Genomic DNA, 13771 nt, shown 5'->3' with positions numbered 1-13771 from the left:
TGAGAAGACCCAAGCCTAGTAGTAGGGTGCGAAGTGAGAGAGTCAAATTAGAGAGGGGAGAAAATAGTGGAAGTGAAGAACCACAGCCTGGAGAGGAGAAAGAAGCGGGGGTACTATGTTGTAGCGCTGTCTTGAACCCACTGGATATCTGATGCGGCATGCTGCAGACATGAGCCACTCTTCATACTCCAGCGAGAGAGATCTCACGAAGTGAAAACGTTTATAGCTTCACCTCGATCATATCCGTGCATATCTTTGGTTGCTGCCTGTATATCTTAGCACCTGTACCTCGTCTGGTAGAGGGCTAGCAGAGCACCGCTGTGTCAATCTCCGTAGAAGAGCTGACTACCTCCCCCCACATGCACACACAGGACGGAAGTAAGCTAAGAAAGTGGGAATCACAGTCGGAGAAATACGTAACTTCAAGAGTTTGATACCCAGCGCGGGACGACCGCCACCAGAGGATGGACTACGACGATGCCAACCACAGGCGCTCTCGGTGTCCATGAGCCTGAAGGGGACCGAGAAAAAGGGGGAGCTATGCCACGCCAGTGTACGCACTTCACTCCTACCATTGTGTGCCTGCCTACCGCTAGAGGGTGAGGCTTGACAATCATCAGGGTATATCGACTGTAGTAGTAGCGTAGATAGAACAGATATTTTTTCCAATGACCCACATGAACTAGCTGTGTTTCCTTCATCGCACCATGAGCCAGTCACTAAGATGACAGCCAAACTGTTCCCTAGGCTTGCTGCTCAACCGATAGGTCCTTCCGAGGTACGCGACTGACACAGACCCTTCTGTACCTCTCCTCTCCGTCTACCGGGGTCTTTGTTTCAAGTGTGCGGTACTAGTATAAGGTAAGCAAATTGTAGTTGTACTGGTTGAAGGATGTGAACGTCCGCCTGCATGTACATACATGAAGTACATACACCAAAAGAACTGTCCCCACCTTGAACTTGACAGACAGGCTATGCTCCAGAAGAAAAAAAGTAACAAAGCACATCGCATGCAATGAATACAAAGCCTTCTATCCCTCCTGCTTACACTGCAGTAGCGGCAGCAAGACGCGCTACGAAAGCGGTGTATGAGGTATCTTTTTTCCCCTTCACCGTTCTTCGCAACTTCGCGTATAAACAAACAAGTGTTTCATCGTCCACATCGGAACCGATTGTTCCATTTCCCTTGCATACGAGGTCTCTATGTTCTGATTTCTCCAAGCAAGGGCTCTTATCTTCGCCCTTGGCTAACTCCTCACATCCATTCGCTTGATTGGAAGGGGTCTCATTAGTCGAGCCTTGCCGAGTTTCCTTTTCTTCCTTATTCTCTTCCGTTCGTTGCTCCCTCCTTGATATAGATTCCGGTTCCCTTCCTCTTTTCTTCTCACCAGGTCTTTCTTCTTGTCCTAATTTTCGAGCAGCACCTCTACTTTGTACCCGCAGTGCTTCTTCATTGTTTCTTCGAGAGCTTGACTCTTCACTCTCATCTTCCCCCGAGACGTCACACCGACCGGGACTAGACAGCATTTGTTCCCCTGAACTTGGCTTTCTCCAGGTCGTGGAAACAAGAAGGAAGTCTGCTACCGCTTCTTCCAAAAGCTCTACAGGGACGCCTATCTCAACCCATCCCTCATGCTTTTTTCTACTGTCGTCTTCATTCTTTGGAGTCAAATACCCGCTGTTACGACTAACTCCTCTTTCAAAAGTCGGACTATTACCAGAGTATCCTTCCCTCGAGTTTTCTCTACCGCTACGCTGAACGTCTCTTCTTCGACTACTCCTATTGTCGTAGTCATCACCATCGTTAGCAGAGCTTGGCCTAGCACAGAGAATCACTCTTTTGGACGAGTTACTTCGATGAACAGGAGAGTTACTCCGGAGACCCAAGGCACGGATAAGCTCCTCGTGCTTCTGTTGCTCACTCTCCTCTTTCGACATCCCACTTGGAGAATCACTTCGCTTCCACTTCGCTCCATCCTCACGTTTCTCACGCTCTCGCACAGAGAACACAGGATGGCTCGGATCAAATAGATGAGCCAGAATGCTCCGAGAATAGACTTGAGGAATCGCAGGCTGACGCCCTTCAGCGCCTCTCCGAGACTGAGACCGTTCCTATCAAAGACAACAACATATACACGCATCCACTTGTATTGATCACCTTGATATGCCAGTCTCAGACATCGGCACCTAATCGAAACTGAGAACCTACAAGTCGCTCGGCAAGAAGTGAAAACAAGCCGCGCTGAACACGGCCTCACGAGTGTGATTGAGCTATGCCCCGCCCTCCTCTCAACCTCAGTCTTCTCAGTTAGAGCGGACTGTACCAGCTAAACAGACGCATGCTATACTTTTAAACGGTGCTCCCACTGACATTCAACACGAGAAATCTGAAAGAAACCTATAGACTTCTACGCAATTGATTACAAGATGAAGAAGCCACGCCTACTTGAATCGGGAGGAAGAGCTCAGCATTTTCTTATGCTGCTGTACACTCCTGGCAATACATACTTTGGGCTGGGATAAATACGTAGCACGCGTTATGTCCGTTCTCACTCGAGTCCCCTTCTGCGTTATCAGAAAGAAAGAGCCAGTTCAAATGAACAGCCACCGAGACACGGGATGGACACACAGAAGAATATGAGCCGGAATAATGGGGCGTATATACAACTCGAGAGCCGTTGATCCAGAAACAGAAAACTGCCAGAAATATCTCCAGATGACCAAACAAGTCCACAGACGGATCCGGAGAATTACCATGGTACTCTGAGACACTACGGACTACTACTCATGAAAGCCAGCATAGTAGCCGCATGCTCGGGGCAGAGAATAACACCCTCTTCGATTTCTACAATGATTGATCAGACAACTGTATGACAGAGTACCTTTGAAACTCGTACACCTCAATATACCTACAACTCTTCTCCCTCTGCAAAGACATCCACGGACTTGATATCCCCTCCCCCCAAGCTGACTCAAAACAAGCAGGTGGCAGGTAGACCTCCCTGTAGCCGTCACCCTACCATATCATGTTTCCATTGCATCTCAGCGTCACTCCACTCCAAGTGCAACGCCATAAGATCCTATGAAAAGAAGAAAGAGACAAACCAGTCAAGAACGTCCCGTATACCCACATACATGAGCAGCTGTACTAGTGCAGACTACACAGGCAGTCAAGTAGCCTCGCTGATCCTATCAGCAACTTTGAGTTTCTCGACGGCGGCCGCACAAGACAACCCGAATTACGCCTTGCCTCATCCTCTGCTGTCGTCTACCAGCTTGTCGAAACAGCAGTTTAGTTCATCCGTCCAGCCTTCACACAGAAACTCACAAGGAACGCTGCTTGGAATGCGCTACGGACGTTGAGGATGTTGAAAGCGTTCTTGCCTAAGTCCACCTCTGGAGTCTGCAGGACAAGGGAGACAAGAAAGAGAATGAGAAAGCTTCCCTAGAAGAGAAAAACAAGGGATCCAAGACTTGCTGAAGACGCCAGAAGGAAGAAGAGCGGTGGTGTGACAGACCGATCTACAAGGAAAACTCCAAATCTGCCCTGATTCATGTATGTATGCGAGAAGTCCCGTCGAGAGGCCCAAAGAAACTCTTAGCGACATTTTCGACAGGCTAGCCGGACTTCACCTGAGAACTCCTACCCCTCATCACCAGACTTGCACAAGAAGGCTCACTAATACTAACTGTACGGTTCGGTGCCACTTGAATCGTCGCAAGAATAGGTAGACAAAGCCTTCTTCTACACACTGGCATACACGTCTCTCCTACCTTGTTGTACGAAGTTCCCCCGATAATGCCCTTGTGTTGCTTCCCTTGATTTCTGTGGCATAGTGACTAACTAGTTCACACCAGTCTACGTAACTGAGCTTCGACGAGATACTGTGAACTCGAAATGTACGGGATACACGAGGAAAAAATTACTCAGTTGCCATAGGTCGCTTCTGAAATCGCCCTCACCTGAGCAGACCTCCCAAAGGGAGCCCGGTGGATATACAGAAAGAAAAACAGTGCTTCCGAGTAACGTGGTCTAACGCTTCTGTCTGACAGAACACTATAGACCTCGTCTATGTTGCTTCTTGGTCTTGCCTACTACGTGGTGGGTATCTCCGAAAGCCTCTCCGTGAGTATGCTTTCGAAGTCTCTGTTTGAAACGTTGGAACGACTCCAGAGCATCTCATGAAACTCAGGCCAAAAGAAAGACTGAAGCGTGAAAATGGTCGAGCTTGTCGACCCGAAAAGCTATTCCGATATGATTTCGACGTTCTTTTGCTCCAGAACAAGCACTGCATCCTGCGGTAGTTGACTTACCGTCGGGCTTTCCATGCAAAGTAGCTCTCTACGGTCCCCTCCCCAAAGCTCTGGTCGCACGTTCTTAAGAAAACTGTGGCCTAGACCTCTGACGCTGAAAGAAGAGATATCATGAAGCATAAGGAAAAGAGGGTGGCAACGTGAGGTGACCTCTTCGTTGTGAGAAGATATCCTTACGTCTCGGATTCTAATATCTCAAAGATAATATAACAGCTCAGTGAATGAAGGTGTCTGAACGACGGAGAGATGCTTTCACACCAACCTTTTCTCAGCAGGAAGTCGAATACAAAGCAACGCAACGACAGGACATTGCCACGTAGAACAACAGCCTGAAATAGCTACGCAATATAGCGTGGAGTCCGTGACATGAGCCGAGCCCGGCAATTACTCCTCGTGTAATGCCAAGCTAGTACCTCGTCCACTGGTGATATGAAAAGCACAGGCCAGTTGTCTTGGGGATAAGGAAACTAGCTTTCTGAAGAAAAAACATACGCGGAGACACGCCCGCGTTGTTAGTAGCTGAACTCCGCTCTTTTTTCCGACGGCAATCTCCCCCCACCAGATGGCTGACTCTTGAAAGGGAGTGAGGGCTCACGGACGCGTGCCATATGTCTAGTCAGAGAGGGAAAGACTTCTTGGAAACACAGACAGACAAACAAGAGGGGTTACAGACAGACAGACAGACAGACATCAGGGCTTCGAGCTGGGATCTAGCAATAAGAATCACGGAAGATCCAGTCTCCTTTGAATCATATACATACGCAAAGCTGTGTCAGACCTATGGCTTTGAACGGTAACCAGCGCGTCTACACCGGTGTCTGTCATCTCCTCACCATCCACCCCAGTCTCGGTAATGCCAATGCTTTCCCCAGAAAAAGAGAAAGTCAATGAAGAGGTGGGACAGAAGAACTTCTCTCTGTACTGTCTCGTCATGAGAGGGCTGCCACGTTTTGAGGAACAGAAGCGCCATTGTAAAGAGCAAATAACTCCCTGCTCCTCCCCGATACGTCTCAGAAAGATTTCTCTGCAGAATCACAACATCATGCGCGGCCGCGTGTGTGTAAATCATATATATAAATACATATACGTACATACATATGTGTGTATATATATATATATATACATATACATAGATAGATACAGATATGGAGAGTCCGGAAAGAGACGGTGCAAAGCTTGGACACACTGTTCTGTTCTCGAGAGAAAGAGAGGAGACTACTCGACTGGTCGGGGACTGTTACATGCTTATGTTGCCACCAAGCCATCCGTATGTTCTGTTAAAATGAAAGGAGAGAAACTTCTCTTGCGTGATAACAACCAACCAACGAGTTATCCCTGCGGACGCACGGGAACACGGGTCTTCTCCACGAAAAAGATACAAAAGCAAACTGCAGAACGGGAGCCGACAACATGTAAAAAGACCTCGGACAACTTCTCTCCTCTAGCACGATGATCAAGCCCGCTACCTTTTAGACATGTTTCCAGGAGAAACACACTTTTACAGATGAAAGGAAGTTACGAAAAATCAGGGAGAAAAGAGAAAGAAGGCTTCAAAGAGGGAACCAACTGCCCGAGTAGAGGGATGCACGCAGTGTGGTCGGTTGTTGCTAAGAGGAGAGGCATACCCCACTGCACTCTTCGCCCACTTCATTCCAAAGATAGTTAGTTCCGGAAAGAGTTCAGAACTTTCCGAATACTGTTCCATACGAAGCTTCTGTACTTCCAGCAGTATGGCCATCACGCCAAAGCCGACTGCCTCACGATACACAGGTAGCCCCTACACCGGAACAGTGGCTTCGCAGCACCCTGCGGTTGGAGAACCTTTACTTCTTCCTTCGACGACTGACGAAGAGCTACTGAATAGACTGCATTAGAGTACAGTGATGATTCCGGAGACTCTGAGAAGTAGAAGGGATCGCAACCTAGCACATCAGCATTCCTTACCAGTCGGAGGAAGAGCTTCGCAAGCAGAAGCAGTGGACGCAGTAGAGGAAACTTCCGCAACTGCCAACCAGGAAGAGATAACGAAACATAAGAACTTGAGAATGAAACTCAGTCTTTCCCGCCGTTTCTGGGTTAGCGGGTAAACAACACGTGAATGGAGTCACGCGCGCGTTCACAAGCAGGGTGCCGGTTAGTTCAAAGTCACGCAGCGCGTCTCTCTTCCCTTGCAAGATGAGCGCCTACGAGATTCTAAACACATATGTATGTACCCTTGATTCGTTCATACAGGCGACGCCTAAGACGGAAAGAGACTATCAGTCTGACTTGCTGAAGTCCTAAGGCGTGAATCTGATCAGATGTGTGCAGGCTTTCATCTGAAGAGGCCGAAAGTCACTAACGCGGGCTCAATCGCTCCTTCTAAACGCGAGTTCAAGACAGATGGCGCAATGCGGAGACAGACAAGACAATCTGATCCTGAGGCACTCTTTGACGCCACTGAGGGTTAGAGCAGTTCTTGCGAACGGCGCTGTGCGGCGATTTTCTGACGTTGTATTTGAGCGTCGAATGCATCAAACGAACTAAAAACCCTACGACTTTGTAGATCCGTGAGACGACCTAAGGCAAACCACTCAACTGGCCGTTTCGGAGACTCTGCAGCCGCGGTTGCCCTTTCAAGTGAGGTACGTCCATTCCGCCATGCACACAAAACAAGCTTTCCCGCTGACCGGGAAACTGACTTCTGCGCAGCTACCGTGAGACTCTGTAATTGAGAAGCTCATACAGGAAGTTAGGTTGCTTTAGGGAGCGAGCGGTCTACACTTACAGCACAGACGCGGCTAAAGCACTCTACCCGTTGTTCCTCTTCTTCATGTACACGTCTAGAATTGAACACTTCCTACACTTCTTTTCATCGGACATGCGTATAGGAGACACTTCTCCAGAGCGACCTCCGCCGCTTCTGCCTATGCAAAGGAGTGCAGAGAAACACGTACAAATACAGGCGAAGAAACTTTCATCCGGACAGCCTCACTACGCAGACACCGGTCCCCTGAGTAGGAGAGAGCTGCGTACCATTTGCTGGACGAAGACAGTAGTATCAAGACTGCTAGGTTGGTTGATCGTCACATCTAGAGGCACGCCCGTAGCCGCGTCAATATACTTGATGATTGGTACTCGTGCGGTAGAGACAAGCTCGAGGCCGTGAGCTACGCCTAGCTGCTGTAGGACACACGTGAGAAGAGTCAAGTGTGCTACATTTTCCGCGTGTGCTTGGGCCGCTTCCGGGGTTGGAGTAGGAGACGTTTGTCCGGTCCCTGTTCCTTCCCTTCCGCGCTTCTTCTCGGGCCGAGAATTTTCAGCCTTCTGACTGACAGATGAAGAACGAGGTTCAGATTCCGAACTATAAGTCCGCGCAGGCGACCGGGCTGGAGATTGAGAACAACTTCCCGAAGGAGATGAGGACACAGACTTCACCGCCGAGGGAAGGAGGATACATACATCAACATCTCCTCCTGGGAGCATCATGTTAGTCGCGAAGCTTCCAAAACATCTAAGAGCAATCACAAACCAAACAAGACTGACTGAGACAATACGCAGATGCCGCCGCAGCAAAACCGTAGAAGAAGCTTATACCAAATGACCCTGTCTCCGATACGAATACCCTTAGTGCAGTACTACTAATGAGACTGACATCCGAACAGGGAAATTCGCTTCTAGCAACTAGCGTAATCATGAATGGTCTCAACCGAAAGACATTAGACTCACGAGAAATTCTAACGAGAGGGGAGTCTCACACAGAGTTCTCAGGGGACAAAACTCCGGGAGTCAGAAGAGCAAGAAGAGAGACCGCTGAGGTACGAACCGGCAAGAAGAGAACGGAAAGTTATTACAGGAGGGGAGATGAAAGAGAATGACGGAGAAGAAAGATGAAGAACTCGGTCGAAAGAGAGAATTATGTATTTCCGGACCTTAGTGCCGTACGGAGCTGACACACAGCTGTCAGCAAAGGACACCTTAACTTAGATTGAGAGTGGAGATGAAATTGGCAACGAAGAAAAGACAGGAGCGTCCTGGGAAGAACTACTAGTCTCACCTGCACGAGCAACCTGGGAAACATAGAGATGCAGCCACTTCAAGTCTTGCTAATGCCTTGAGGGTTTTGTACTCCTCTACCTGAAGACAATAGCTACACAATCGGAAATACGCGATACTCCAACAGCGCGCGTCAGTGTCCTCGGATATTCAAGAGAGCTGCATAGAAAACTTCGTCTGGTATGAGAACTTCCCCCCCGGTATTCGCTTTCACAGCAGTGTCTCTCCAGTGTCCCTATTATGATCTGGATCCATAGCGGCGCCAGAAGCGTTGTAAGCACATTCATGCGGGCCATGAATAAACAGGTCACGAAAGAGAAAAACCTGCGCGTAGAAACCGCAGCTTTCCGACACACGGCTTACTCCTTCACTCAGGGAGCCAGCCCTTTCACGCGGAATGTCCGGTCCACGCAAGTGTAACCTGACATGCTTGGACGACATAGTCACACAGTGTGCATACAGAAACGGCTGCGGCATCAAGAACTGACGCCAACACTATCTGAACACAAGCTTCCCGTTGCACAAGAAAGACCGCACTACTGACGTCCAGTTCTTTCGGGTATCCCCTTGCTTTTGTGTATGGGTGGATGGCTAAATCCCTTCTTTGTGCATGTGACGTCTTGTGCGCCGAGTCCCCGCGACATCACAGAGAAAACCATTGTTTCTCTGTAACGAATTTCCGCCAGGCATCGGTGGGCTGACGGAAGGACTGTCCAGTCTTCTCCGGAATGTCTTAGCAGACACGTCTGGGTAGAAAACTTGTTTTCCTCGCTTGAGAACAACTGAAGTGAAAACATACCTTTGTAGGCTGGATGAGTTTTAATAAGCTGCAGATCTCTTTATGCATAGACACGTAAAATGAAGGCGGCTGTAAGAACCTGTCTCCCTGGATGCCTCTCCTGAGATCGCCTCCCGTTCTCTCGGCGAGCGAGGGCAAAGGGGGATCAAACCAAGGCGCATCGGTGGCGGCTGCGGCAGCCACGCCGGGTGTCTCCGCTGGCTTATCTCGAGATGTGCTTGTTTCTTTGGGAAAAGATTCCATATGTATGTACAGTTCCGAAATCGACTGTTCTTCTGGTTTCGCGTCTGCACTCTCTGACGCAGCTGACTTGACTACGGGCTCAGCTCTAGTCTCTCCGGCTGTCTTCGAGTGTTCCACAAAGGAAAGAGAATTACGTGGAGCGCCAGAAGTGGCTGGAGGGTCTCCATTCTCGGAGGAGGCAACCTTGCTAGGAGTTCTTGCGTTGCGAGAGGAGCCTAGTCCCTCTTCTTTTTTCTCTTCCACAGAATCTAAGGCTGTCCGCCGCTCCGCCCCCTTTGAGGCCGTCAATGCAGAGACAGGGGATGGCGAAGATGAGGAGCCACTCAGTCCGCCTTTTTGAGCCTTTGCGGCTTTATATGCAATGATTTTGTCCTTGAAAAGCAACCGCACATTCGAAGTCAGCATGCGTACGAGTGACCTCGCACTGTAGTGGCGCCATCCGTGGTGGCTGAATCTTTGGAACGTCAACAGCAAGCAAGAAACAAGCCAGCGAAGGCATGTTTTGAGATAAAGCACTGCAGCAGCCCAGGCCGCAGCAGTGTTGATCTTGCCTCATAGACACTGAAGAGATCAGCACATGAGGACACCGTGCTCAACGCGTCCCTCATGTACACACCTCTCACAAATGCAGCAAAAGGCTCTACTGGCGCAACAGGGAGATGCGAATGATCACCAAAGCTCCCTATAGAGTCATCATCAGTTACCCAGTAGCTTCCCGTCCGGGCAACTATCGACCCTAGCCCGACGACGCAGCTCTACAGAAGTCTTGCCCCGCCTAGGTAAAGAGCTAAGAAGTACCAGATAGCTTTTAGAGACGGTGGGCTGCTTAGTCACATTCTAGCTGGTCAGACTCCCGTCCGTGGTGAACCGCTGTCCCAAGCTCTTGAGAGGAAAACAGGCTTCGCCCGTGGCTGGATAACCATATGTCGCTTCCCTCTTCTCTGTAAGAAAAGAAGTACCGAGAGTGATAACGTGAACTGAAGATGTTTCTCCCACTTTCCCCGGACCCTAAGAATGGAAGGCGAAAAGACTTTACCTTGAATACACGGTTCAACTGCCTCTGGCGTAAATGCCTTTCCTCGTCCTCGAGCAGATACAGATCTGCTCCATCTGCGCCACCCCACACTATGGAGGAAGATGTAAGCAAATGGGAATCCGTTACTGCGTCTTTCTTCTCTCCAGTCTCTCCTTTTCTGGCCGCCTCCAGTCCACTCTGAGAACCGCCGAGGTCCTCCCGCTGTTTCGTCCCTTCATTGTCTCTCGGGCATTGAGCTTCCGTGGCACTCACGTTCCCTTCCTTGTCATTTGTCATCTTGAAGCAGCTTTCGGTGACATCAAGAAACACAGGGAGAAGAATGACAAGACCGAACTTGGTAGACACAAAGAAGTCTAGAATCTAACGGAGTTGATGGCTGATAGGTACATGATGCGCAAAGAACGTAAGAGGACACAAAGCGCCTCTCGAGCCACTTGGCTTGTTGGCACGCCGAGCAGCTCTGTCGAGCGAGTTCCGATGTTCTCAAGACCCGAGAAGCTAAGACTGCGAGAATGAAGAGAGTGTACGGCCAGCGCCTACAAACCAACCATATGCAAGAGCAGGGGAGATTGAATCAAGGGTAAGGTTCCTTTCAGGCGCCCAGCCGATCTTGAAAAGCCGCCTCCTAGTCACGCCATCGCCAGGACCCATCTCTCATTTTCCCAGGGGCGAGCCTTACGACCTCACAGTTCCCTCACAGTCGTTCTCTCCTTGCAGAATGCTGGAGACCGACCATCTAAAGGAGACGGCCGCCGCGAAGACGGAAGAAGCTTCTACAGAAGCGGAGAGAAGAAAGATTGGGGGGCTAAAAAGGTCTCGAGTGCGAACATTTTGGGACGCATCTGCTCTCGCAGCCATAGCAGGTGTTACGTGTCGCGCAGCCGGTCTGAATAACTGCACTGTCCAGACGGCTGGGTGACCCACTCCTCCGGTAAATATCGCCTGCGGACGTCCGCTCTACTCTGCTTGTCTGTCTGGACTCCAAAACACCGTGAAAGAGTTGCGAAAAATGCTGTCCCCGCAATTTCCCGGAATCAGTTGTACATGCATCGGAGCCGCATGCGGCGACCCGTCGTTGTAGGAGTTCGCAAGCACGCGTCCACTAGCTTGCCTTCCATCACCCAGCCTTTACCGGGCGACTTCATGTTGTGTCCTAGAATGGACAGACTACGAACTAGTAACATCGTCTCCTGTCGGAGAAGACATGGCTCACGTTCTCTTTCCGGGCTTCAGCGGGCACACAATCTCCTTGTGGGTGTCTGGAATCAGTGGTTATCCAGACATTGCTTCCTCTGTGAGCTGTTTGCTCGTCTGGCGCTTTTCTGTGTACGGTCTTTGCATTTTCACGGCGTTACTGGTCTCCGAAGCGATGAGAAGGATTGGCGCCCTCCCCTGCGACTTCACAATAACAGAGCACGGTAACCACGAGTGATCCGCCAGGTTACTGTTCCTCCGTTGATGGCAGCATGGCAACTCCTCTATGGTATGATCTGACACTGCCCCAGAATATCACAAGCCGTAGTCATGCAGTCAGTTCTGTTTCTGCTTACGGGCGGTGAACCACGCAGAGATACGCTATAGATCCTTCTCAGAAAGGACGCCAAGAGACTCAGCCTCAACGGGGTGATCTGTCACGATCTCGTGATTGGAAAATTTGGAAAAAGAACAAGTCAGACTGAGGTTCCCGACAGAGTGTCCTAAGTTATGGGACGTCAGTTGGATTGGTACGGTGGTTGGCTGGTAGTTTGCAAGGAACTCAGGAGTGAGGACATCATGCAGTGAGCCGTAGATACGGATCTCGAAAAGGCGAACCTGTCTCGGTCCCAAAACCTCCGGGCAGGGTAGCGCACAGGAGCAGCGCATACAAGCTGGCGCGGCAGCTGCAACGGCAGTTTTCACAGCTCCGAAAACTGCAGCTCCCCATATGGCCGAGAAGTGGTGGGGATTGCTCCAGAGTTCTTATTTTGAACATCAAAGTCAAAAGCCCGGCCTCTCTCCTTCCCTGAGCTTCTATGACCTTGGCAAGCAGCGAAAGTAAAAATCTCGTCGTGGAAATCTATTGAAAAAGAAGGGGTAAATAAAACGTTCGTAGCTTGTTCCGGTCCCGCTGGCCATGTTGAGTCACTCACTCGACTCTACGACTCTCCTACATGAATTGACGATCACCACTCTTTCGTGGAGCGGATCTCTTGACGCCCGTGTACTTCTCTGTCCTTTCATCTGTCACCGCTAACAAATTCCCTTTCGTCTCGTCGATTGTGACGTCGCCACATAGCCAGAAGCAGTCTGCAGGAGGCAGAACCTAGACGGTCAGCGAGAGAAGTCAGTCCCCGTTAGGAGAGGGCTACACCTCAAGAGCCGGGCGAGTGAAGTGGGATATGCAGTTTCGCTCTGAGAACAAGCGTTGAGCCCAGTGAAAAGTCTACCCCCTCTCAGTGAAGTAGTCGGACATCAGTACCTTTTAGCTGCCTAAAAGATACTCTTCTTCCTGGGACGATGTCGCAGGTGCGGACTCTCTTCTTCGTGACCGAGGGGTGATTAAGAAAGTTCTGTGACATACTAGGGCAGCTGGCTGGAGTGGGCTATGGCTGCGCTAGGTTCCACCCAATCACTCCTGCAAGTCCACTTTCCTTTCTAACTCTCTCGGAGGGTTTGTGAGTTGCAGTGCTTGGCCACCGTTTCTCGGGAAGCGGGGACAGGATGTCACAAGGCACGCTTCAAGCACAAGGAGCAAGTAGCAGCAGGAGCTTGGGATACGCGACGGGCGACGTTGGCAGCGGAGGCCGTCGCGTCGAAGAAATCCGCAGGCCACCTTTCAAGTGACGGAGCCGCTAGAACGGTAACAACCGGAGCGATGGCAGAGACCGGACAAGAGTAATCCTTTTTCTGAAAAGAAGTCTCGGGAGACGTTGTGGTAGTGCCTCCGTGATGTGCGACGGCCGGCTATCTACCATATACCTTTTGACCGTGGACGCACAGTAACTATGGCGTGCCCGAGACCAACTGCCGTGTCGGTTAAACACTCAGCAATTCTCCTGCNNTTCCCCTCGACGGGGGAATTACTTACTGGTGGCCATAGTCGCCACGGTTGCGTCACGCTACACCGACCAGACTCAACGTTCTCGTGTGAGTGCGGTTAGGCGGTTGCCAGGTCGCCTGATCAACGGCCGGTAACCTAGTGTTAGATTGTGACAAATGGTGGTCCCAACCGGGAGCGTGCAGCAGAACGTCCGTGCATGAAGTTTTAACCCGTAACTCGCGAAGGAATTTTCAGCAGTTCTCCGAGCGTGCCGAAACCCCTCGGACAGCGAAGGTTGCTTGCCATCAATTTCGTCACAACGCCT

At 50.4% G+C, this 13771-nt stretch overlaps 1 protein-coding gene across 1 annotated transcript; it reads right to left on the bottom strand.

Annotated features, from left to right (window-relative positions):
- Positions 1-883: 883 nt before the first annotated feature.
- Positions 884-11821, bottom strand: CSUI_007617 (polynucleotide adenylyltransferase). The gene is made up of 10 exons (XM_068067762.1): positions 10428-11821; positions 9149-9763; positions 8351-8430; positions 7330-7807; positions 6259-6318; positions 5148-5338; positions 4315-4408; positions 3329-3403; positions 3021-3080; positions 884-2112 (listed from the first exon to the last, which is right to left on the bottom strand). The coding sequence occupies exons 1-10, from the start codon at positions 10701-10703 to the stop codon at positions 1045-1047; spliced, it is 2997 nt and encodes a 998-aa protein (XP_067920260.1). The 5' UTR covers positions 10704-11821; the 3' UTR covers positions 884-1044.
- Positions 11822-13771: the final 1950 nt, after the last annotated feature.

The sequence above is a fragment of the Cystoisospora suis genome, assembly GCF_002600585.1.
Source record: "Cystoisospora suis strain Wien I chromosome Unknown contig_4079, whole genome shotgun sequence".
In the NCBI taxonomy this organism is placed as follows: Eukaryota; Apicomplexa; class Conoidasida; order Eucoccidiorida; family Sarcocystidae; genus Cystoisospora; species Cystoisospora suis.
The sequence above is the reverse complement of the archived record's forward strand: the minus strand, read 5'-3'. Positions and strand labels throughout refer to the sequence as shown.